The 26551-nt window shown below is 42.6% G+C and overlaps 1 protein-coding gene across 4 annotated transcripts in view; it reads left to right on the top strand.

The window, feature by feature from the left end:
* The window catches only part of MORC4 (MORC family CW-type zinc finger 4), a 52496-nt gene extending 30388 nt beyond the window's left edge, over nt 1-22108 (top strand). For 3 of the 4 annotated variants that reach the window (XM_059157458.1, XM_059157461.1, XM_059157459.1), the window contains 8 exons: nt 476-574; nt 4062-4190; nt 6442-6510; nt 6899-6950; nt 8330-8505; nt 19564-20257; nt 20542-20825; nt 21129-22108. In XM_059157458.1, coding sequence (XP_059013441.1) covers nt 476-574; nt 4062-4190; nt 6442-6510; nt 6899-6950; nt 8330-8505; nt 19564-20257; nt 20542-20825; nt 21129-21282 — 1657 coding nt within the window. In that variant the 3' untranslated portion in view covers nt 21283-22108. The remainder of the gene's footprint in view (nt 1-475; nt 575-4061; nt 4191-6441; nt 6511-6898; nt 6951-8329; nt 8506-19563; nt 20258-20541; nt 20826-21128) is intronic. The other variant, XM_059157460.1, reaches the window with a different exon arrangement.
* The last annotated feature ends 4443 nt before the right edge of the window (nt 22109-26551 follow it).

Here is a 26551-nt window from a genome sequence, read left to right as displayed (position 1 = left end):
TGGATTGATTTGTAATAAGTAGGGTGCAGTATTTGATATGTGATCCTCTAACTTTCAACTGGATCCTAAATTGTTTACCTGGAGTTATCGGACCGTCGGAGCAGCTCCCCATCAACTTATCAGTATGGCTCTGTCCTCGCTCTGCAATTTAGTCTTCCATCATTGTCAATAATGTCAGCTCTCCCACCTCATGATTCTCAAAACCCTGAATATCTGGAGAACACAGTACTTTTTAGGACTTGTGGCCATTTTACCTTTGCAACCAACGTGACCACTCAACATGATGACTGTCATTTTATACATGTAATTTGCAAAGGCCGTGGATTCCCATCCTAGTTTCTGGAAGTATAGTTGTTCAGACTTAGACTGAATAGTCTACATTGTCAGCTTCTCTTAAATGGGAGCATCTCAAAGATCATGAAATTGTTTGACAGATCCTCAGCATTGATGTCCTTCTACTTGCTTTTTCTTTCAGCTTGACAATAAATGCCCTTGCCCAGAAGCTCAATTCTTATTGGAAGGAAAAGACATCCCAAGAGAATTTTGAGACCTCAGCCATCACCAGGCCAATATCGTGAGTAGTAAATACGAATATAAAAAGTATTAGGGGTGATGTCGATAGAGCGAGTGGAAGGGACAAGGGTAAGATGGTGCTTTTCACATATGCAACTTTAATGAACTAATACTAGGAAACCACAGGTACTGATTCCATCATTCTCTAGACCTCTTCATTCTGGTTGAACACATGTGTGGTTTGGCTCATTAATGTGAAGAGTTTAGGACTGTGAGTTTATCCTACAGGCAGTGTGATATAGTGGAAGATGAAGCCATTTAAATGAGACACTTGTGGGTTGAAAATCTGGATCTAGTTCTTAATGGTTTGGTGAGTTTGGGTAAGTAAGTCACACTTCACCTCCCTGAGAATATGAAATTAGGTAGCATAACATTTTTAGCATAGTACCTGGCATATAGTACGTGTTCAGAAGTGTTAGCAAACTTCCTTTCTCTTTAATCTTAGGGAACATTGTTGGGCCTGTACCAAGGAATTTGAGGGTAGAAGTAAAGAACCCAGCATACCAGAAAAAGGTAGAATTTATTGAATCAAAGATAGGGAGTTACAGAACTTTGGATCAGGATGACATGCCTCAGTGAGCCAGCATGGGAGCATAAAACAGAGGATAGAATGTGTAACAACACGTACGTAATCAGTTACACCACCATCATGACAAAGATTAGAGTGTTAGAAGTTCATTTTGGGGATTGTCACCTGTGGGGGTTTTTTTAAATGGAAGTTATCAGGTAAATGAATGATACAGAATTTCCTTCTGAAGGCAACATGATCGGCTATTGTGTAAATCACTCTTATTCTGAAGATCTCTGCTCATGTCCTACCTCTGTGGTTTTCAAAGAAATGCCAACCTAGACAAGATGCCTTTTTTTTTTGCCTTTCACATAAGTGGTGATTAATGCAATGAAGCAGATGTTCATATATTGCTGGAGTGTGTGTGTATGTGTTACACAACTTTTCTGGAGGCAGAATCGTAATAATTACTATTATTTATTGAGTACTTATATGCCAGGCCCTGGTCTAAGTTCTTTACATGTAGTTTCATTTATTTGGTCATTACAACAACCCTATGAGGGAGACAGAATCATACTTTTACCTATTTACTAATGCAGACACTGGTACACTGAGAGCTTAAATAACTTGCTCAAGATGAAACAAGTAGAAAGTGGTAGATACAAGGCTCAAATATAGGCAGTCAGCCCCCCAAACCCAAGTTTTTAGCCATGACACTCTTCTGGAAGGATGCAGTGAGGGAAATATGGTCTAACCCCTTTAACTACCCATTTATTGCAAGCACAAACTAAATGCCTCTCCTGTCTGCCTGGGTGGAAGGATCTACCATGGTTTGATATAACCTGAGGCAAGGAGTTGCTGTCTCTAATGCTTGCCTCCAAGGCAGTAATATTGACGTGCTTCTGCAAGCAGCTCTTCTGTGCACCTCCATGTAAAACCAAAGCTAATAGGACCTTTCCTCTGCCCACCACTCCTGCTAGAAGTGCTTTTTGCAAAAACAGTGGCTGTGTGGAAATATATGGACACCAGAGGTCAGGCCTGAGCTTAGAGCTCAGAGGTTATAAGGCTGGGGCAGCCTGGAACCAGGAGATAGGAAGCTGTATATCCAGAAATGTGTATGAACTCTCTTCGTTAAAACAGAGTTTTAAACAAGAAGAGGACATTGTCTTTGAGTTGTAGAAATAAGAGTGTCTTTTCTTTTTTATATCTTTATGTATTTTCCAATTTTTCTATCATCTTGTATTTTTTTTTAAAGATTTTATTTATTTATTTGACAGAGAGAAATCACAAGTACACTGAGAGGCAGGCAGAGAGAGAAGGAAGCAGGCTCCCTGCTGAGCAGAGAGCCCGATGCGGGACTCGATCCCAGGACCCTGAGATCATGACCTGAGCCAAAGGCAGCGGCTTAACCCACTGAGCCACCCAGGTGCCCTCATCTTGTATTTTTATAGCTAGAAAAAAAGCATCATTTAAAAACATAAGGAAGGGGCACCTGGGTGGCTCATTCGGTTAAGCATCTGACTCTCAATTTCAGCTCAAGTCATGAGCTCAGGGTTGTGAGATCGAGCCCCACATAAGGCTCTGTGCTGGGCATGGAACCTGCTTAAGAGTCTCTCCCTCTGCCTCTGCCCCTTCCCCTCCCTACCACCTCCTGCTTGCACGTGTGCGTACGCGCTCTCTCTCTTAAAAAAAAAAAAAAAAGATAAGGAGAACATTGAACTAAGACATAAAAGAACCGTATCACTTTGTTGAAATGGCTATTAGAAGAATGGTATAAATGTAATATACACACATCTTGCTCTAGGCTAACATTTACATGTTTCTCAAATCAGCCCTTGATGCCCCTCTGCCCTCTTTCTGCTTCTTTTCTCCAGTCATTTCCCTCTAGTCTGCTTTACATTCCTTGGATGCTGACTGCTCCTATACACAGACCACCTCCTTTCACAGAGAAACACATTCACGATGCGATATAGTTCACTGGGTTAAGCTTCCTGGCAGGGATGGGAGTGGCTTTGTGTACAACTCTGGAAGGATATTACCTTAATTCAACCAGTTGTTGGACTGGAGCTACCATATCTAGTTAGGAAATTTAATCACATTTATAGGATGTTTTTTTTTTTTTTTTTTTTTTTTTTTTACACATTTATAGGATGTTTTTAAGATGAATGTTGGGAATATCAACCTAATAAAGTTTTGACTGAGGTATAAACAAAGACTTTTGAACAGAAAAAAGAGAGGACTAGGGAGTCTGTAGGGAAATGGGGGAGATTTTGTGATGATGATTCTTCTGTGACTCCTACAAATGCACTTTAAGCCTGTTGCACAGCTGGATAGAAGCAAATAAAATGATTTCTGTGGGTTTTGGTTCTTGGTAATATTGTTAAATATATATATTTAACATATAATATATATATATTTAACATATAATATATATATTTATATATTGATGTGTATATAGATTTTTTCCTAATAATTTTAGAGTTAAAATTATCATCTTGTTTGTTTAAAACAAGTGATTCTGGATAAATATTATTTACTTCCAAAAATAATGGTAGCTTACCTTCTTAATACTTGTTATAATTTTTCATCTCCATATCTGGTATAGTTCTATTATTATTTTATTTGTGAAGTTCAAGATGCATATTTTTTAAAGATTTTATTTATTTAACACAGAGAGAGAAAGAGATCACAAGCAGGCAGAGAGAGGGCGAGGAGCAGGCTCCCTGCTGAGCAGAGAGCCCAATATGGGGCTCTGTCCCAGGACCCTGAGATCATGACCTGAGCTGAAGGCAGAGGCTTAACCCTCTGAGCCTCCCAGCTGCCCCCAAGATGCATATTTTAGACACCCTGACCATAACATAACAGTTCTAACACATTTCCTATATAAAATTTTGTTCTTTCACTTTTGGGGTGTGACTTTCTAACGTAAGGGCACAGATCTAGGATATACGCAGTCATATTTCTGTTTTCCTTCTTTCAGGAAGATTCCTGACCAGACATGGGTACAGTGTGACGAGTGTCTTAAATGGAGGAAGCTTCCTGGCAAGGTTGATCCGTCTACATTACCTGCAAGATGGTTTTGTTACTATAATTCCCATCCAAAGTACAGGTAAGGTTGGGACTCAGTACTGTGTTAGGGAACATTCCTGATTAGTCTCTATATTCTAAAACACTTTTTAAAAAAGTTTTTCTGAGTATAGTTGACCTATAACGTTACATTGGTTTCAGATGTCTGACACAAGCATAGTAATTCAACAAGTCTATCCATTCTGCTGTCACGAGTGTGGCTCCCATTTGTCCCCATATAGCACTATGTCAGGGTCAGTGACCATATTCCCCTTGCTGTAGCTTTCATTCCCAGGACTTACTCCATAACCGGAACCCCACTCCCTTACGTTCATTTTGCCCACTTAAAACACTTGATCTCAAGTCTACACTCTGCAGCCTGGCATCCGAGCCCCTTGCTAACTGATCCCACCTTACCTATCCAGCCTTAGTTTTCACTGTAGCTTAACACAAATTGTATGCTTTCGCTAGGCCTGTGGCACCAGTGTTCCCTGCACGCGCCATACTTGTTCCCTCCTCCATGACTTGAGAGTGTCATTCTCCTTGCTTACTGTGTTTCTGCATTCCATCTGCGTGTCGAAATCTTATCCATCTGGGAAGCTGAAGTATTCTTGTGTGGTACTTCTCCTGTTGACAATAGTTTACAGTGATTTTATGCTGGCTTCCTGTGGTGTTTAATTCTTGACATTTGTTCACATACTGTTTTGTATTCTTTAGATAGTGTTCATATGTATATACTTTGGCTCTCCAAATGATTGTAAACTACTTGAGAACAAGGGCTTTACACTTCAGGTGGAGTTGATGATTTTCTTCATATGCTTCCCTTCCGCTGCCTAAATCTATCATGATACCTGTTGTGCATTTAATGCCGTCTGTGCACATGTCCCTTGCAGCATCTAACATCTGGATACTGCCTGGCATATCCGTGAGCATTCATTTCGGTTTAACAGATACTCCGATTTGACTCAGTAGTCACACAGGTTTAAAATAATAGTACGGTTTGCTTCACTTCAGCTCTGACTTTCTTAATATTGTTTTCCCCCTGTGGGATAAATGCTGATAGTAAAAAAGGTACTAAAACACGGTATGCATTTTAGGAAAAGTGTTCAAAATGGAGGAAATTAAGTAAGTGAGGTCTAGGTGTGTGATGAGTAAGCATTCCCCCATCATCTGCAGATGTACCTAAGCCCCTCTCCCTGGACAGTAACCAGGATGGTAGGACTAGAACATGGGACTAAGTGCTCAGGAGTCTCATTTTTGAAGCCTGGATCTTCTGTCAGTTTACACTTTAGTTTAGGAGACATAGCCTTCTAAGAAATGCCTCCTTATAAAATGGGTATAACATAGGGTTTCCAGTCATTACGGATTTCTGTTTATTTGTTCTAGGATTGCTTTAGATCACTGAATACATTTTCTAGTACTCCTTTTAGTGTTTACTCCTAAGATTCTCTTCTTGTGCTCTACATATAACAGATGTATTTCCATTTATAGAATCCTCTTTTTGCTCTAGTCTCCACTATTTTGCTTTTACAAGGTAAGCTCCTAATCCCTTATTGCTTCCCTCTGTCATCACCTCTGATTTTCTTCTTCAGGTATCATCACTTAGTTTAGGGAGTCTCATGCTTCTAGACTGCACCTTGGGAATTACTTTCTTCATAAACATGAGGCGTATGACCCAGGTTCTGGTCTCAGCAATCATCTCTGTGTGTGGAACCTCAGGCAGGTCTCTCTCATCCTTGAAATCCATTGTGTAAAAATAGAGATTATGCTTCTTGCCATGCCCCATCATAGGAATTTTGTAGCTGTCAAGTACTTTGTATGTCCTGGGGGAAAGGTACATATGCACCAAAAATTAGATGATGGTATGCCTTGAAGTAAGAATTGCTACATGTTGGACATCTAGGTGCCCTCAGTCGGTAAAGCATCTGCATTTGGCTCAGGTCATGATCCCAGGGTCTTGGGATTGAGTCCTGCATCTGGCTTCCTGCTCAGCAGGGAGTCTGCTTCTCCCTCTGCCTGTGCCCCCCTCCCTGGTTTGTGCTCGTGCTCATATGCACTCTCTCTCCCTCTCACTTTTTCTCAAATAAACAAAATCTTTTAAAACAACAAAGAAAAAGAATTGATGCATGGTAACATGGCACACAGGTTTTGTAATGTGGGTGGAATCTGAACTCTGTAGTGCCAAAGGGTTGTGAACCTCTATGACCTGCCTCATTATAGCTGTAAGGAAAGCAAAGGGTAAAACCAAAGGGCACATTTTGTTTCCCAAAGATGATTTCTTCTCTGCACTGCAGGAGATGCTCTGTTCCAGAGGAACAAGAACTCATCGATGAAGACCTGTACTTGAACAAAGCTAAAAAACAGTTGAGTATACCTAAGGTTTTAGATCATACAGTAGAGGGGACTTGACCCTTCCTAGCAGGACAGGGGGAGTTTTAAGAAGAGAGAGGACCTATCTTTCTATTTTGGCTTTGAATGATTTCCCTCTCACTTCTGTTCTCCTAATTCTTTCTTCCTTCTAATCATCTCCTGAGTGTCTAACACATGATTGTCTTCTGTCTCTCACCTTCCTTTCCCCCTCTCTCTCTTTTGATGGGGCATTGGACCTCTCTCTTCAGTGGCAGAGTTTAGGAAGGCACCCTCAGTTACTCAACTCAGAAGGAACCTTATAACCTAAATCTACAATTGGTAATCCATTTCAGATGAAGAAATTTCATGAGTGAACTAAATAACACTTTTATCTTCTCTTAGGGATCAAGTGGTTGAGAAGAAGAAGCTGCCGGTGGACAGTGAGAACCACCAGGTGAGAGACAGTCCGCCATCTTTGTTTTCTCACAGAAAATTTTCCCCAACAGAGGACATAGGTTGAAGAAAGCAGCAGTCTTGAAAGCTGCGTAGAAATAACAAACCATTTCTTCTGGTGATCTTTTTTTCCATTGGATCTTTTGATTTTGCCTTGATCTGCTGTTACTGATGTTCAGATCACCAAAAATAGAAGAGCCAAATCTTTTATTTCTCAGATTTGGATTTCATACTGATTCTGGACAGTGTGAATGTCACGTTCAGTGTCCCAGAATATTCAAGGCCGTGTTCCGTCCTCATACAGGCTGCTCCTATTGAGTGTCTAGTTTTTCCTCAATCTCCTTTCTTCCAGAATTCAAGGGTGATTCCTTCCTCCTTCCTCTTGGGAAGAAGGGGTGGTTCTCTCTGCCCCTCCCCTATCCCTGCTTTCAGGCTGGCTGGCTTTATAAAGACTCTGCTGTTTTGAATTTTCAGGAGCACTGTCTCTCGGACATGGTTGCCCAGCTCCGGACGCTGAAGGGTGCAATAAGGTTGGCCGTCCTCTCAGGGACACTCCTTTCCTGACAGCCACCATAGCACCCAAGTCTCTTCCCCACCCAACCTTGCCTTTCTGCATGATCTTCCTCTTGACCCTCTTTCCCAGAGATATCTGCTAGTAGCATGTTAGATTCTCCTTCTCCCCTCCCAATCAGGGTAGGTCAGACTGGTGAGGATAGAGGCAATTCGATACTAATCTTCTGACATCCTACTGAGACCCAGGCATATGAATAACCAGGTTTCATACCCTAATGTCTTGGCTTAATCATCTGATCTAGAGATTGGGAGATGTCCTGGGACCGCCCTGTCCTCATTCAGTTTACCTCCCCTTTATATTCCTCTACCTTCATCGTTTCTACTCTCTTCCTCAGCTGGCTCTCCCACGAGATCTTAGATGCATGTCTTTGTGTGTGTGCACTGGGAATATGCGTTCGTCTCTTGCATGCATTTCTCCAAAACCAGCCCTGACATTTGCTGCGATGCTTACTCCCTCCACCCCTGCCCGCATCACAGATCTCAGAGGAGTGACCCCCCAGCCCTCAACTGGGTCACAGGAGAGAATTAGATGGTGATTCGGGGGCCTGGGTGTGTGTTGTGGGTGGGGTGAATCTAGGAGCCAATAAGTGAGTTGGGGAGGTCTGTTGGTGTCCAGCCGATAAGGTTATAACTGAACTAGGTTCAGTGGTCTAGTGTACGTTACTGCGCGCTTTTTGTTTCGTGTAGGAAACCAGTTTCTTTTTATTTGGCCAAGTGTTTTCTCCTAGCATCAGAAGGATTTGACTCATCCTTTTGATATTTTATTGAAATTGGGATTTTTATGAATCACTTCTTTCTTTGCTCTAGGTATTTGCCAATCTGCTGAAGATCCCTGCTAGTCGAGATATGGATGACTTGAACAATAAGACAATTGAATATGAGGGAAAGGATAGTCCTAGCCGGCCTCCATCTGTTGGAGAAGAAAGCAAGACACCCTCTCTTCAGCTTAAGCCTCTGGATTCCAGTGTTTTTCAGCTTTCCAGGTGGGTAGAGAATATAGTCTGCCTTCAGTAGTAAGCCTCGGGGTCCATTTTCCTGTGAAGTAAGCCGGGATGGTTATCATATTTATGCTTCTCCTAAGGCCTAGCATGGACTTCAGTTGGAGAAACACGATTCGGGGGTAACAGAATTGTGTGTTGCGTGTACTTGCAATTTTTCAGCATTACAACTGCTGTGTCGAGTTTGTCTGTCTCTCTTTTGAGGCAGTCAATTGACAAATACTTTTATGTATTTTGTATCCCCATTATGTTGGGAACTGTGTTAAGTGAAATAATGGATGTGAAAACTCTTTGAAAAGCATAATATGCAATCCAAATGTAAGGTAATGTAACATAGGTAAGTGTTACTTCTTTCCTTAACCGTAGGAATATTGAGGTCCTGTGGGGCCCCATAGGTCTAGCACATGTTGGCCACATACAAAGAACAACTATTAGAAGTTTGTGCCATTAGGCAAGCCTTCTCATCCATTGTCTCCTAGAGTCAGTTGTGAGTGTGAGTGTCGTTTGGGGCTTCACTTGTCCATCTCCTAGCACCTAGTTGGTATGATTTCATTAGTCTTTCTAACAGGAAGGAGCATAACTCTTCTTTTTCTGAAATAGCAGGAGTATTTGAAGTGCTGAGAGATATGACTGCCCCTCCACTACCATGAGACTGGAACTCAGGACTCCTAATTAGGACTTGCCTTCTCCTATCGCTATACTTCTCCCTTCTGGCAAGGCCAAACCATAAGGCAGGTACAGGGTTGCCCTTTAAAAGTAGAAACTTCTGCAGTTGTCAGTAATGTGACTGTTTTATCGTGGGTTGTGAACTTCTCATTGACCCTCTTCATTTGGGGTATCTTCTTTATATATTTTAGGATAGAAGCAATGGTATATACATAACAGGGTAAAAAAACAAACAAAAATGACTCTTGGCTTTTCCCACTAATGGTACTGAGTCTTTTCCTTGTGTCTTGCTTCATAGGTGGGTCTTTTCAGTTTCTCATCTAGGCAAACATCTCCATATGTGTTCAAGTCCCCTCTTCTGTGATTCTTCCACAATTAAGCCCTGTAGATATTCAAAGAACCCCATGACCCCCCTGAACATGAACAGAAGGTCTCGAGAGGGAGTAAGCTATTTTAGGAGTGACACTATTAAAACTCTAAAGGAATTAAATGAGAATCAGTAGGAGATCACCTAGAACAGTGCCTTGGGAGCTAGGAGGCCCTGAGTAATTAATGTGAAATCAGAGCCCTGCAACAGGAGCCATTTCTAAGATTGAACTGTGTGGCAAAATAGAGTCCAGTCCGTCTCATGGCCTTGAGTCTCATTTGACTCTTTTCCCACCCATAGTTTTCCAACTCCCATTGTAGGTGAAGAGGGACATACAGTAGAGTGCTGCATAATTTTTAAGCACATTGTTGCCTCTCTGCTTTGATCTCCTTGAGTTGGCCACACATCCAAATTGCCATTGGCATTTCAAGGTGTCGTAGCTCTTGAAGGTTATCCTTTCCCTGCTGCAACCACTGCCTTTTCCTTTTTCTGCAGTGTTTCTTTTGTTACCCTGAGTGGTTTCCGGTCCCTGAAAGGAAGTTATAGACGCAGATACGTGTTTGTGTATTTAATGAGTGCAGTATGGCAGTACGGCCATTGGGTGGCGCACTTCATCAGGCTTTAATGAGGTTGTTGTATGAATTATTTATAGAACAGCCTTATCCAGGTTTGGGTTTTGGCTATAAAGGACAGGCAAAGTACATCATTCGTGTGTAATTTTAATTTGAGAATACTATTCTTTCAAGGGAAAACGATAACGTGATCTGTGATATTGCTAATGTCCTGTTTTATATAGGGTCAGTAAGCTGAGGCTGTCATTTTAAGCGACGTGGATAAGGGGATTCAGATTGAGTGCAAAGAGTCTGCCTTATTATAGGGAGAAGTGAAGGTATGCAGGGGTTTGGTAAAATATACATGGCTTTCTTGGTAAAACAATGTTAATGAGGTAATAGGTTTAGTCAGTAGTTACAAAGGTCTCTTGTGTTATTTATCAAAACCTGAAGCTAATAAGGGTCCTTGGGTCATGTAGTACAGCTTTCCAACACTAGATAAAATAAAGCCCATACTATCCAAGAGACTTTTTAAAAGTTTTAGCGGAATAAGTTATTTGACCTAGCAGGGGCTCCCGAGGGGTCATTGGAAATAGCTTTGTGAGTTTCACAAACTAGCCAAGGGGATGGGAGGACACGCGGTGAGGTATGGGTTCAGCCAGGATGCAAGTGGGCATAATCATTTAGCTTATTTCTGTTAAAGGAAATAGTCCTTTTTCTTCACTTATTCTGCATATATTTTGAGTGCTTGCTGTATGAAAGGCAATGTTCTAAGGCAGTGATGGACTCAAAAATGAAGAATTTTATGGCAGTCAGAGTTCTGTATGTAAGTATCCCCAATACATGCTAGGTTTCATATGTGCAGTTACAAACTTAAGGTCCAAGGTATCCATTAGCATATAGACACAGGAGGCAATTAGTAGCTATAATTTATTTAGTTGTTTAGAGACCCCTTGAATAAACTATATATCGAAGGCTAATTATAAATAGTTCATGTTTTAAAAGGATAACAAAAAGAAACCATCCAAATTACACTGTAATAGTTGAAGGAGAGGAAGACAGACATTCTGATATGTTTAAAGGAATATTTGAAACAACAAACACAAGGGAGAAAGAGAGGAACAATTTTATAAGTGAATAAAATGGATTCAGCAGCCAGTGTTAACATTTTAATGGGAGAGACTTCCAGAATGGAGAAATGAGGAGTGTGATAGACTATTTCACCAACAAATAACCTCATTAACTGGAAAATATTATTAAGCAAAACAAAACAAGCATCTGAAGCTCCTTGAAATTGTCCTAGAGGCATACAGCAAAAAAACATTCACTGAAGAAAATCTATGAAATCTCAGAGACAACTGCAAGGGTCTTCAGCCTTCAGCTTTGCTCCCATCCCTCTTCAAGCTGTATTTTACAAAAACTTCTCAGGGAGTTCTAATCCAAATGGGTATGGTCAAAAAGGTGGGGGCTCCTTCTTTCCCTAGCTCCCAGTGTGGAGCTGTGGTCTCACCTGGGTTGGACAGGCCTCCGGCTTTTCTCAAGTGCCCTAGTTCTGTCTTGCAAAAACTCTATTCCAGGCCAACCCAGAATACTAGGTCTCTCTTCTCCCATGCAGCCCCCACTCAGGGTGGAAGCCCTCCCCTCAGGACAGCGTGCTGACAGTACTGGACTCCTGCTGCTCTAGCTCCAGCTTGCTTACAGGGCAGAGGTTCATGCCTAAAGTAGCAAGCCCCCAAAAAACATCCTGGCATCCACATTCATAAAGAAAATTTTCTTTTATGCCATTTTTGGACAGTGGCACCAAGGTTCTGCTTAGGTCAAGGGGCCTGAAAGATGAAGAACTCCTTTACTCTACCGGAAGGACCTGACTTTTATGCGGAACAGATCATGGAGAATTCCATTCGTAAAAGCACTGTCAAAAATACTGGAAATCTTGGTAAGCAGTAATTAAGAGGGCTCTCGTAGCTCTGTGATAACACGTTACAACAAGCGAAATGGCTGAGCAGTCAGAAGTTTGCTAACAGAGAGAACCAAGGAGAAAGACAGTCAAGAAAGACCTCTCCTGGCATCACAGTCAGCCCTGGGATTAGGAAGGCTGCACATAGGCACGAGGCTCCATTTCCCCGGAAGCAGTCAGGCTAGGACAAGAGGTGAACTTTAAGGCAGTCCTTGAGTCTCACGCATATCAAGCAACAAAAGGACAGGGCCCTCGGTGGCACTAGGGACTTAAGCACAGCCTCTGTCTAACCACTGGCCAATTAATAAGCTTTTCAGACCCAGGGGCAATTCCTAAGAAACCAGGCTTAAAAAGAAATCACACGTATCCTGGTAGACTGGAAGACTGTGTGCATGCTCAAAGTTGTGCCCTCCCAGAGGTGATTCGAGAGGGAAAATCCAAGCTGCTACTACCAGGCCGGAAGTGGGGCCAAAACAGATTCCTTGAACTGTGATAGCAGCCTCCATGCCATACATAACACCCAATGGGAGAGGGTAAAAAGCTAACTGGCTGTGGGGGCTTAAGCACAATCTGTGACCAGTAACTGGCCTATGCTGACCCAGGGGTGACTCCTGCATGGCCAGGTAAGAGAGAAAAACCAAGAAGAAATCAATTTGTTCTACAGTGAACAGCCTCTGATACTTCTGTTCAGATTTATTCTGCTCAAATTTCTTCAGCCAAGTCACTAAACAACCAAGCAGACAACAACATCAACCACTCAGGCATATGGGAGCAGTGTCCAGAGTTGCTGTTCTGTTATTAAAAATACCCAACTCTCGGCGCCTGGCTGGCTTGGTTGGTGGAGTGTGTGACTCTTGATCTCACGGTTGTCAGTTTAAGCCCTCCGTTGGCTGTGGAGATTACTTTAAAATTTAAAAAAAAAAAATCTTTAAAAATGAAAATAGTCAATTGTCAGGAAAAAATCATGAGGCATGCAAAGAAATAGGAAAGTGTGACCTGTACATAGGGGGGGGGGGGAGAAGAAGATAATAGAAAGTGCTCATAAAGAGACCCAAATTTTGGATTTAGTAGACACAGACTTCAAGGCAGCCATTTTAAGGAAGGCATACCTGGGTGATGGGCATGAAGGCGGGCATGTGATAGAATGAGCACTGGGTGTGATACGCAACTGATGAATCACTAAACCCTACCTCGGAAACTACAACCAACCAACCAACCAACCAACACAAATAATGGAGACCACAGGGCAGTCACATCACATATTCATGGTAGTAAAAGAAGAAAAAGTGTCAAGCAAGAATCTTAAATCCAGTAAAACTATCTTTAGAAAATGAAGGTGAAATAATACATTTCCCAGATAAACAAAAGCAGATGGAATTTGTTTCTAGTAAAAATCCCTTTCAAGAAATACTGAAGGGGGGCGCCTGGGTGGCTCAGTGGGTAAAAGCCTCTGCCTTCGGCTCAGGTCATGATCCCAGGGTCCTGGGATGGAGCCCCACATCGGGCTCTCTGCTCAGCAGGGAGCCTGCTTCCTCCTCTCTCACTCTCTGCCTGCCTCTCTGCCTACTTGTGATCTGTCAAATAAATAATTTTTAAAAAATTAAAAAAAAAAGAAATACTGAAGGGGATGCCTGGGTGGCTCAGTCATTAATTGTCTGCCTTTGGCTCTGGTCATTATCCCAGGGTGTTGGGATCGAGCCCCACATTGTGCTCCCTGCTCAGCGGGAGCCTGTTTCTCCCTCTCCCACTCCCCCTGTTTGTGTTCCTTGTCTTGCCATCTCTCTCTCTGTCAAATAAATAAAATAAATCTTAAAAAAAAAAAAGGAATACTGAAGGGAGTTCTTTAGGATGAAAGCAAGTGATACCAGATAGTAATTCAAATTCACATGAAAAATAAGAGTGCTGGAAATGATAACTAATTCATTATAAAAGACAATATAATGGCTTTTTTTCCTGTTTCTATTTATTCATTCATTCATTCATTCATTCATTCATTTAGTCATTCTTTTATTCATTTATGTATTTGAGAGAGAAAGAGCCTGAGCAGGGGGAGGGGCAGAGGGAGAAGCAGACTCCCTGCTGAGCAGGGAGCCCAACGTGGGGTCGATCCTAGGACCTTGGGATGATGACCTGAGCCAAAGGCAGGTGCTTAACTGACTGAGCCACCCAGGCACCCTTACTGTTTTATTCTTAACTAAGTTAACTTAAAGAATAATTTCATAAAATTAAGTGTATATATGTATATAATTTTATATATGTGTATAACTTCGTTGTTGGGCTCATCCACAGATGTGAAATGTTTGACAATAACAGCACAAAGGAGGTGAGTGGAAGCAAAGAAGTACTGGAGTAAAGAGATAATACCATAGTAAGAAATGAAGAAAATTTCAAATGGAAAAATAAGGTTGATTAGCAGACTCTATAAACATTATAAATATGCAGTTGCTCTTTCTTCTCTCCACTTCCTCAAAAGGCGTAACATTACATAAAGTAATAGTTACAGCAATGTGTTGTTAGATTTATAAGTGTTAAACCAGAAAATATCCATATAACGTGAAAAAGGAACAGTAGAAGAAGAAAGGAACAAAGAAGGCATGGCTCATATAGAATACAGCAAGCTAAATAGCAGATATAAATTCTGTCATTTACATAATAACAGTAAATATGACTAGTTCAAACTATCCAATCAGAAAATATCAAGATTGGATTTTTTTAAAAATCCAAATATACAGGAGAAACACTTTATAATCAGAGATATAAATAGGTTGAAAATAAAAGAGTGGAAGCAGATATACCATGCAAAAGCAACCATAAGAGAGCTAGAGTGCTTATGCTAATATCAGACAAAGTTGACTTCAAACAAAAAGATGTTACTAGATTTTAGGAGGAATATTTCATGACAGAGTTCATCAGGAAGATGTAGTAATTATACCTATATGTGGACCTAATAACAGAGCCCCCCCAAATATATGAAGCAAAAGCAGACAGAATTGAAGGAAGAAATGGATATCAATAATACTTGAAAACTTCAATGGCCCACCTTCCATTATGGGTAGAAGATCAGCAAGGAAACAGAAGAGTTGAAGAATGCCATAAACCAACTGGACCTGACAGAAATGTATAGAACACTTTATATTCTTCTGAAGTGTACATGGAGTATTATCCAGGATAAGAACCTATGTTAGACCCGAAAACAAGCCTCAGTAAATTGAAAGGATTAATAACATGCAAAAAATGTAGTCCAATCCCAATGGAATTCAGGTAGAAATCAACAACAGAAGAAATTTTGGGAAATTCACAAATATGTGGAAATTAAATAACAGACTAAAAAGCTTTTGCATAGTGAAGGAGACCATCGACAAAAAAACCAAAGTAACCCACTGAATGGGAGAAGATGTTTGCCAATTTTATATCCAATAAGGGCTTAATATCCAAAATATATAAAGAACTTAACACAACATCAAAAAAAAACCCACAAAAAAATTTGGCTAAAAAATGGGCAAAGGGCCTGAACAGACATTTCTCAAGAAGACATGCAAATGGCCAGCAGACACATGAAAAGATATTCAAAATCACTCATACCAGGAAAAAAACAAATCAAAACCGTAATGAGCTATCACCTCACACCTACCAGAATGGCTAAAGTCAACAACACAAGAAACAACAGGTGTTGGGGAGGATGTGGAGAAAGGGGAACCCCTTCATTGTGGGTGGGAATGCAAGCTGGTGCAGCCACTCTGGAAAACAGTATGGAGGTTCCTCAAAATGTTAGAAATAGAATGACCATTTGATCCAGTAATTGCACTGTTGGTATTTATCCAAAGGAAATGAAAAGACTAATTTGAATAGGTCATATGCAGCCCTGTGTTCATTGCAATGTTATTTACGGTAGCCAAGACATGGAAGCAGCCCAAGTGTTTGTTGGTAGATGACTAGATAAAGAAGATGGGGTACACACACACACACACAGTAGAATATTACCACAAAAAATGAGATCTTGCCATTTGCAACAGGATAGGGTATAATGCTAAGTGAAATAAGTCAGATAAAAAAAGACAAATATTGTGTGATTTCACGCCTATGTGAAATTTAAGAAACAAAACAAACAAAAAAACAAGCAGAGGGAAAAAAAATCAAATGATAAAATGGACTCTTAAATATAAAGAACAAACTGGTGGTTGCCAGATGGGTGATGGGGGGGAATGGGTGAAATAGATAGATTAAGAGCACACTTATCTGGAGGAGCACTGAGTACTGTATGGAATTGCTGCATCACTATATTTTACACCTGAAGCTGACATAACACTGTATGTTAACTGTACTCCAAATACATAAGTAGCCACTAAAAACTTGAAGAAAACAGTAAAGTGATTTAATTTACAGTGGCTTCAAAAATAGTCTTTAGGAATAAATTTAACAGAAGTGCAAGTAAGCCTTGTAAACTGAGAACTGCAAAATATTTTTGGATGCGATTAAAGAAGACCTGAGTAAATGGAAAGACATGTCGTGTTTATGGATTAGAAGATTTGCTGTTGTTAAGATGGCCATATTCCCCAAATTGAGCTACAGATTTGATGCAGTCCCCTATCAAAATATCAGCTGGCTCCTCTGCAGGCAGACAGTTGAGGAATATGACAAAAAAAAAAAAAAAGGAGAAGATGGGGCGCCTGGCTGGTTCATTTGGTTAAGCTGCCTTCAGCTCAGGAGTTCTGGAATCGAGCCCTGCATTGGCATGGGGCTCGCTGTTCAGCAGGGAGCCTGCTTCTCTCTCTCCCACTGCAACTTCCCCTGCTTGTGCTCTCTCTCTCTCTCTCAAATAAATAAATAAAATCTTAAGAAAAAGAAAAGAAAATGAGAAGAAACTAGCTATGTAGTTTGAAAAGAATTCCTGGTGGATAAACCCTCAATTAGTCCTTACTAAATGAGTGAATACAGGTCTGGAATAAGAATCATTCCCTAAGGGGAAGATCAGACCTTTACTTACAGAACTGCTAAGTACTTCTAGAACCACTAAGTTCTAGATCCACTTATTTTTCTCTCACATAATAGTTTCATTTTTATTTCCTCTTATGTGCCAGGTTTTGTCCCTTCCTTCCCATCTAGCACAGCTAGTTAAGCTCTCTTCTGTCAAGGAGCTTATACTTTAGTACTTTAGTAGGGAATTTACAAGACACACACACACATACACACACACACACACACACACATACACACACACACACACACACACACACGGTAAAAAAGAGATAATATGTTATAATTGAGTGCTAAGGTGCTGTAGGAATTCAGAGGTAGTATTTGAGCCAGACTTAGACGTGCAGTATTGGGTAGGAGAAGGGCATTCCAATCAAACGAAGCAGCATAAGAAATCATGGGCATTTCTTTTGGCTGGTGTTTTTGAAGGGAAGTAATGAGAGAGAAAGCTGGGGCCAAGTAATGTCCCACCCCTCCCCCTGACTAGCTACATGACCCTGACAAAGTTAACTTCTCTACATTTGAGCATCCTCTTTAACCAATGCAGATAAACATACCATTTACCTCAGGGTTTTTGGGAAAACTGAATGAGACCATGCACATTAAGCACTTATCATACTGTCTGGCATGGAGTAAGTGCTCAATAAAGGTTTCTTGGGTTTTGGAATGGAATACCAAACTAAGGCATTTGAGCTTTTATGTTGTGGGTAGCAATAAATAAAGATTTCAATTAAGGGTGTAACATAAACAGGACAGCACCTTAGGAAGATTAGTAGCTTGGCAGCAGGTGGTCTGTCAGTGAGAGAAGGGGAGACTGGAGGAAGCCATTGCAGTAGCTCAGGACAGGGAATGTGAGCTCAAACCTGAGTATACTACTGAACTATACTACTGAACTATATAAAATTACTGAGAGTTTGCTGGTGTCATAACACAAATCAGACATAGGAGAGGGAATGGGTTTGACCTTGACAACAGAAGGCCAGTTTTCTACACCCTGAGACACCAGTGGGACAGGCAGGAAGGGGTGTGCTGGGTGATTGGAAATTCCATACTAGAGATCAGGGCTGGGGGAATGACCAGAGGTTATAGCCTAGAGGTGGTCTGAGATTACCAAAGAAAAGAAATACAGGGAGAGAGATAAAGATAGAACCCTTGGAGGCAGCAAAAGGAAGAGAAAGCATATCATTTGACTAATTACCTTTCATAGAAGTGTGGTCTTGCTATCTGGGATCGTGTACCCTTCCTTCCTACCTCTGAACTGAGAGACTGACTCTTCCTCCCTACCACAGCTAAATGGGCCCTCTGCAGTGGCCCTTTATGCAGGTTCTAGATGAATGCATTTGGTCTCACATTGCCCCTAAATATTTTTGCTTTCCCCCTAAGGTTGACACAGCAAGACCTATTAAGAGGCAGACCAGTTTTCTTTCTGGGTGAACACTAGTTTCAAAGAATGTTCAGGGCGCTGTAAGAAGCTAAGGTTTGAGATGTCTTACAAGTTCTCAGAACTTGCAAAGAAAAGTGGGCAACCTTGAAACACTGTAAGGTGACTGATGACATGCCTGATTCTTTCTCATTGAAAATTTGGAATTTGATATTTACTTAGAAATTTCTGCATTTTCTGCAGGGAGGACAAAATAATTATGGGGTAAAAATGAGCTGGCGTGCCGGGGGTGGGGGAGGTGTCCTGTCCTACTGCAGGATTTTAAATTGCCTGTGGATTTCACGGGTGCCAGTCATTTCCTTAGTTCCTTCACCACTTAGTGCGAATAGAAGCCAGAAATGGAAGGTGATGGTGCGATTACTCTCCTGCACTTTCCTGAAGAAGTGAGGGAGTGCCTGTTTGCCCTGACAGAGGGCAGTTCTTTTACCTGAAGAGGGAAATGATTTGAAGTGGCCGATTCCACTTGTTTGTTTCTGACTAGGGCCCTGTGTTTTAATTAACTTTTATAAGTGAATAATGGGCTATAGCCACAATCCAGTTGGCTGGCAAAGGAACTGCATGGTGTTCTGTTGCAATATAAAAAATGTGCCTAAGTCTTTGATACTGGGAGCTTTTTGTGACACTTGAAAATTAACGAGCTGGCTCAGCTTTCCTCCGCATACTCTACTAGGCTTTTTATGACCTTTTTTTCCATTCTCATGTTAGGGGATTTTGCATGTGTATTTGTGTGTGTGTGTGTGTGTGTGTGTGTGTTTCTCCCTTTCCTTGCATTTTGGAGTCAGGCTGGTTTCAATCCTGTTTTCAGAATTCTTACCAAGATCAACTTGGTCTTGTTATATCCAGATACTGACTCTCATACTTTTTGATTTCATCTCTCCATTCAGACTGGTTGCTAGCTCAGCAAGGTGCATGAGTGAAGGATTTGGAGTTCGGGGGTAGAGTTGTGTTTTCCTAACCTGAAGTGATCTGTGGATAACAGCTAGAGTCAGTTCTAAAGCAGGAAGTTTGGAGAGAGGCTCCATGGGATAAGAATACACCTAGCTTGTATTTTGACAGCTTAACATTTAATTCCCTCTTCTTCTTGCAGTAAGTACAAATGGATCCTGGGAGAGGAGCCGGTGGAGAAACGAAGAAGGCTCCAGAATGAGATGACAACACCTCCTCTAGATTATTCCATGCCTGGCCCTTATAGGAGGGTGGAGGCAGCTGTCTCCTACCCAGAAGGGGAGAACAGCCATGATAAATCCAGTTCGGAGAGAAGCACACCACCGTACCTTTCTCCAGAATACCCAGATGCAAACAAGAATCCCAGTCAGAGTAGGGAGGTGTCAGTCCTGTATTCAGGGGCCCAAGACCAACACCAGGGGTCCCTGCTCCCTGAAGAATTAGAAGATCAGATGCCAAGATTGGTAGCAGAAGAATCTAACAGAGGCAGCACAAATGTAAACAAAGAGGAAGTAAACAAGGGACCTTTTGTAGCTGTTGTCGGTGTTGCAAAAGGTGTTAGAGATTCAGGAGCTCCCATTCAACTGATCCCTTTCAACAGAGAGGAGCTGGCTGAGAGGAGAAAAGCAGTGGAATCCTGGAGCCCCGTGCCTTACCCCTCCGTGGCCTCTGGTCCCACCCCTGCCGCAGCCGCTGGGGAGAAGGGCCGAGGTTCTGAGGAGGGCGGAGGTCGCAGTTCGCCAAAGATGAAGAACCAAAGAGAACTGGAAGAACTGAAAAGAACCACAGAAAAACTGGAACGTGTTTTGGCTGAGCGGAACTTGTTCCAGCAAAAGGTTAGGGCATCACCTTCCCACTAGGAATAAGAGATCCTTGTAACCAAGAGACCAGAGAGTCGCGGCTCTTGACGATTTCCCGTTCTGAGGCCTTTCCACAACAGAAGCCATCGACTCATTCTGTGCCGTGTCTCAGACTGAATGAACCCGAGTGGGCTTCCCGCCCCTATCTGGGGATTGAGAAGGTCCCTCAGTGGAACGTGTATGGAGGAATGTATTAGGGACACATTTTGGTGCACTCCTAGCATGTGGGGGTCATTGAATTTCTGTTTCTTGGACTGCAGGTGGAGGAGCTGGAACAGGAGAGGAATCACTGGCATTCTGAATTCAAGAAAGTCCAGAGTGAATTGGTGACCTACACCACCCAGGAGACGGAAGGCTTGTATTGGAGCAAGAAACACATGGGCTATCGCCAAGCTGAATTCCAAATTCTGAAAGCCGAGCTGGAGAGAACCAAGGAAGAAAAGCAGGAACTCAAAGAGAAACTGAAGGAGACAGAGATGCACCTGGAAGTGCTGCAGAAGGCTCAGGTCTCCTACCGGACCCCAGAGGGAGATGACCTAGAAAGGTTAATTACTAGGGTTTAGTTATCAGCTTGTGAGTGCTAACGGGAAGCATCCCTTAGGACCCCCAGTTATTGGCCGTAGCTAAGGGAGGAAGCCTTAATTAATTTAGAGGCCACCAAGGAGCGAGGAATTACTTAGAGAGCTGCAGTCTCCCTGTGTTTGGTGGCACCGTGCTTTCTTCTTTCTGTCTAGCTAATGGACACGTCATTGTTGAGAGATGTAGGCCCATTTTTAAGGAGCTTCATTTTGTTCTGTTGGCTAATGACTTCATGTCATCTCTTCTGCCCCTTCACTCCATCATACAGGGCTTTGGCAAAGCTTACGCGGCTGCGTATCCACGTCAGCTATCTCCTTACTTCTGTCCTCCCTCACTTGGAGCTTCGTGAGATCGGGTTTGACTCAGAGCAAGTGGATGGGATCCTGTATACGGTGCTGGAGGCAAATCACATACTGGATTGAGCACCGGACTATACACTCTATATACCCTTCTGTACCCTACCCTACTCAACCCTACTCTACCCTACCCTACTCTACTCTACCCTACCCTACTCTACTCTTCTCTTGTCTTCTCTTTTCTTTTCTTCTCTTCTTCATTCCCTTCTTCCTCCTCCTTCCCTCTCCCCCTCTCTCTCCATCTCCCCTCCCCCCCCCACCTTTTTATGCCTTATATAGAGAATCTTTGAGTAAATCCTGGCTGTCACTCATTCTGCTTCTTATTCAGTTTTGATGTGGAGAAAGAGGCTAGTTAATAGGCTTTCAGGAGTTCCAGGAACAGAAAAACAGTAATCACCAAGCCAGGTGACCTGAAAGCTTTAATTTTCATGATGTAGATACTGGCCTGTTTTATATCCTTTCTGAAGTGGTTTGTATTCATTTAGGTTAAATCAGCCAGCAAATACTGGGTCCAATGTGGTAGGTGTTTGGGGATAAATTAAGAAGTAGAATTCATGGCTGCAGCCTTCGAGCGTCCAACAACCTAGTTGGAAGTGCAGGACACACGCCAGGTTCACTAACTGGTACAAGTGAGGGATACAAACGGATAGAGAAGTTCTGGGGGAGGAAGATGAGGCAGGCATCACATCAGAAATGGGACCTAAACTAAGATTTGTTTAAAGAACGAGCATGACCACACTGTCAACAATGGCAACAATGGTTGTCCTCTAGGGGTAGGACTACGGTTGATATTTTTTTTTTCTTCTCGCTATCTTCCTGCCTTTTTCAAATTTTCTATATAAACCCATTATTCTTCTTACATTGGAAAAAAATAAATTGTTTTAAAAAAGAATGAGTAGGTTTGGATATAGATATCAGATGAGAGACCCTGTTGAATGTATAAGGTAATTTTATATTTACAGTTCATGTCATTCAGCATTACCTCTGGAAGAATAGCATGAACAAAAAAGCCGGAACGTGAAAAGGACATGTGATAGCAGTGATGGGTTAATGTGAACAGAACTAAGGTTAAATCGTGACCCACCTACTCACTCTCACGTGATATTTACACGTCCATGCATGCTCAGATTAAAAAAATATGTACCACCGAACTGGGATTTCAGGAAGTGGGGAAGCCCTTTTAGAGCACGGAGGTCTGTCTGCCAACCCTCAGAATTCACCACCCACCTGCTCCTCAGCCTAGTGCTTAAGTAAGGGGCTGGTCTCATATTATCAGAAATAGTAAAACCTACACTCTTGTAAAAGTAGCTGTTTTGTTTATCCATTGCTTTATTGTATTTGTATAGCGCCTACTCTCCAACGAGTTCAAGGTACTCCTCACAAAACATTGAACAATGAACACTTAAACGATGCCAGCAGTGAAAAACAAGTAAAGGAGAAGGAACTGAAGGGGATGGTGGAATGGGCTCAAGCCCTCGCAGTAAGGATTAGGAGGTGCAGAGGGATGTTTGGGGTATTTGTTCTGGTTTCCCTGAAGAGCGACTTTGGAAGTCTCTCCCAAGCTTATTTTGCCTCCTTGGCGAGGAGGTCCGGCACAAGTACTCCAGGGAGACCAGAAGGCCTGGGGGGAGGCCCAAGCCAGGCTTCAGCATCAGAAGGAGTGCTGACAGTCACGTGCGTGCTCGCTTGTGCGCGCGCACACACACACACCCGGCCCCAGGCCCTCACCACACCGTACCTCTAGCCTGCAGCCTGGTTGGTTTTCATGGAGACATTGGGACTAGGTTATTGAAGGCCCCCATTGTCTAAATAAATATAAATAGTACTGAGAAGTGGGGCTGGGGGCGCATTTTTAGCTATCCTCTCAGTGATACTTATTCTTCAGGTGGGGGCTGTTAAAAGCTGGGACTTGGCACAGGTATGGACAATATGGATGGAAGGTGGTGTCGGAAGAAAATTCAGAGCATTGAAGGTTCAGCCTGTTGGGAGGAGAGTGAGCGTGTGTGAGTGGTGTGTGTGTGTGTGTGTGTGTGTGTAGGGCAAAGTAGGAGAGAATATGGGCAATTGGGCTTTAAAAAGAAAGATGTTGGGGGGGGGGAGTTGGAAAATGTAACTCCTCTTTACTAGTGCTTCCTCTGCACCCATTTCCTAGACCCAACCCCATACCGCTTCTTCCAGCAACAGTTAGGTCTGTGAGTCTGTCTGCTATGATGCCACAGTTGCCCCTATATTACCTGTTTGCAGTGAGACCACACCAGTGTGAGGCCCCTGGAGCCAATGTTAAAAGCCACAGTGGAGAGATTCGCAAGTGTCCCCCAGCCTTAACCAGAGCGTATATAGTGTGGAGGTAAAAGACATTGGAAGAAAAAAGTGGGTGCCCGCTCCTGGTCGTCCTGTTGGGCTAACAAGATCGTAACTCTCCTTTCAAATGTCTCTCCTGTTTACCCTTTAGGTTTTCATTTCCACAATCAACATTTAGGCCCTTATTATCTCATGCCTGGAAAATTGAAATCAACTCTTAACTGGCTTCCTTTTCCTCCTGTTCTCACTCCTTCCATCCACTCTTCTCACTGTCACGAAATTGCGCTGAATGACCTCCTCAGGTTATGCCTCTGCTCAAAGACCCACTAGTGCTCCCAGTTACCACGCAAGTACAGTACTGACCCCTCCCCGCCCCCCCCCCGTGGCCATTCCTGTGCTCTCCAGAGTCCTCTAACATTCCAAACACAAACCTCGTTCGATCCAAGCTGAACTGTTTTTCAGTTTCCGAACCTGCCTGGAGGTTTCCTCCTGCACCTTTACTGTTCGAACCTTCCCTTTACCTGGAACATCCTCCTTCATCATCTTTCCTTTGGCTCAAATGCCAGCACCCCCCCAACCCCGCCCCACCCCAAATTCCCCCAGTTAACCCAGGCAAGGCATAATGTTTTCTTTGATCACGTAAGTTTTGTGTCACAAGGCTTTTTATCACAAACTTCCTTGTCCTGTCTTCCTATTAGCCCTAGATTCGAATATATAGCTGCCTACTTGGCATTTACATTTACATGTCTCACAGGCATTTCAAATAAAATGTGTTAAAAATAAACAGTGACACACACACCCTGGGACTGTTCCTTCCTCCAGTTTTCTCATTTTAGAAAATGGCACCTCCACCCACTCAGTCACATAAGCTAGAAACCTGGAAGTCATCCTTAATCTTCCTCTTTCGTAGTCCCCCACATCCAGTCTGTCAGAAAGTCTGCCAGTTCTATCACCAAAGTATATCTTGTCTTCACTGACTTTTACCACAGCCTCCTTAGTCTAAACAACTAATCAACTCCCATAGACATAGACATTTTTGCAACTCCTAACTGGTGTCCTTGCTTCCACTCTCGTTCCCACAACTGTCTTATCATGTCAGCCAGATTTAAAAAGAAAAAAATACAAGTCCGATTACGTAACTCCCTGCTAAAAGCCCTTGCATGACTTCTCATTGCAATTTTTCATCATATTTTACTTTTCCCCTCGCTCGCTGTGGTCTTCCCACAGAAACATGTCAGGCTCTTCCTTCCCTCCGAGCCTTTACCTACACTGTTCCACTCCTCTAGAATGATCACACCTCCAGTTTGGGCATGGCTGCCTAGTCCTCATCCTTCAGGTGTCTGTGTAAGTCTCAACTTTCTCGGAAAGGCCTTCTGTGCAGCCTTTCTTCTCCCTCTACCTTATTCTGCCGTCATTTCCTGTTTTCAATTCCTGGCACTTCTCACAGTTTGCTGTTATGTATTCGGCTGTTGACTTGCACTCACTCGTTCAGCAAATACTCACCGGCTACCTACTGTGTGCTGTGATAGACAGCAGGGAGCACAGCCTGCTTGATGTCTGTCTGCCTCTGCCTAACAAGCTTCTATGAGGGGAAGGGCCATGCCCGTGATGGCCAATCCCTTTTATCGTAGTACCTGGTATATAGTAGGCAATCAATCAATAATTCTTACTGAATGAGTCAATGATGGGAAGTTGTCCGTATTTCCATCTCCCTCGAGAGCCTATAGTAGTGGCTCATTCGTGGAAGGGGCTGGCTAGATCAGTCTGAGTGAGGGAAACAACAGTGCTGGACATTAAAGTCTAAGAATGCCAAGCAGACCATAAGTCCTTCAGGTTGCGGCGGGGGGGGGGGTCGGGGGCAGGCAGTGGGAGCTGGGGTGACCCAGCATTTCTCTGTATCTGAATTTTCACTTGAATATTTGAAGAGACTACGGGGTGGGGGGGGAGAATATGGGTGTTCTTTCCCACAGACTCCAAATGTTATCAAAAGGAAGTTCCCTAGCATGCAATTTTAAAATACTGAGAATTACAGAATACAATCAGAAGCCTAGAGAACAGATGTTGAGTGTGAAAACTAAAAGGAGGAAAAAAACATTTCTGAAGGGTCTCCTGTTCCTTTTTGCCAAGAGCAGTGATTGAATCTTTCAGAAAAAGAAACAGGGATGCATGTGTGGCCCAGTTGCTTGAGCGTCCGACTCTCCGTTTCTGCTCAGGCCAGGATCTCAGGGTCTCAGCATCAAGCCCCGCATTGGGCTCCATGCTTGGCGTGGAGTGTGCTTGAGATTCTCCCTCTCCCTCTGCCACTCCTGATCATGCTCTCTCTCTCTCTAAAAATAAATAAATCTTTAAATAAATAATTTTTAAAATTTAAAAAAAAAGAGAAGGGAGCTATCCATAAACAGAGTAGACAGAGCAAGCCTCAAGAAAATAAGTTCCTGGCATGTGTGAGGAAGTCAGTACTGTGGGATGAACAAATGGGCTCCTAGCAGAGGACCAAGTTGGAGACTTGGTGGTCCCAGGGGGGAGCAGAAAGATATAGTTGTCCACATCCAGTGATTACAGATGATTTGCTTCAATAATTTAAAAGCAAAGGCTTAATCGGCAGGTTCTCTATTCCCAAAGAGCAATCCTCAGATAGAACATGTTTCAGAGTTGTATACTATGAATTAAAAGTTCTTTCTGTAGTATGGGGTTAGGAGTGAAGCATGAGGGTATGTTCAGGAAATCCAGGGGTGAGCTAAGGCCCAGTCAAGGGTAATTTCCCCCCAAAGAATCCTTGTTCTTGAAGACAAGGACATCCCTAACTTACGACTTCTCTTAGAGAGGAAATTCAGGAACCATACTTGTGAATTCAGTCACGGCACATGGTTGGGTAATAAACCAGACAGTTGGAAAGAACGAACCTAGATCGTCTTGGGTAGATTGAAGCCTTAGTCATGGAGACATATGCAGCATTCATTTTTTGCAGAAGGAATGTGTTTTGTTACTTGCCTCCATCCCCAAGTCCAAAGTCTTGATGTGAGTCATCAGAAAA

Source organism: Mustela lutreola, chromosome X, assembly GCF_030435805.1.
Source record: "Mustela lutreola isolate mMusLut2 chromosome X, mMusLut2.pri, whole genome shotgun sequence".
Taxonomy (NCBI): Eukaryota; Metazoa; Chordata; class Mammalia; order Carnivora; family Mustelidae; genus Mustela; species Mustela lutreola.
Note: the sequence above shows the minus strand (reverse complement) of the source record. Positions and strands in the feature narration are given on the sequence as shown.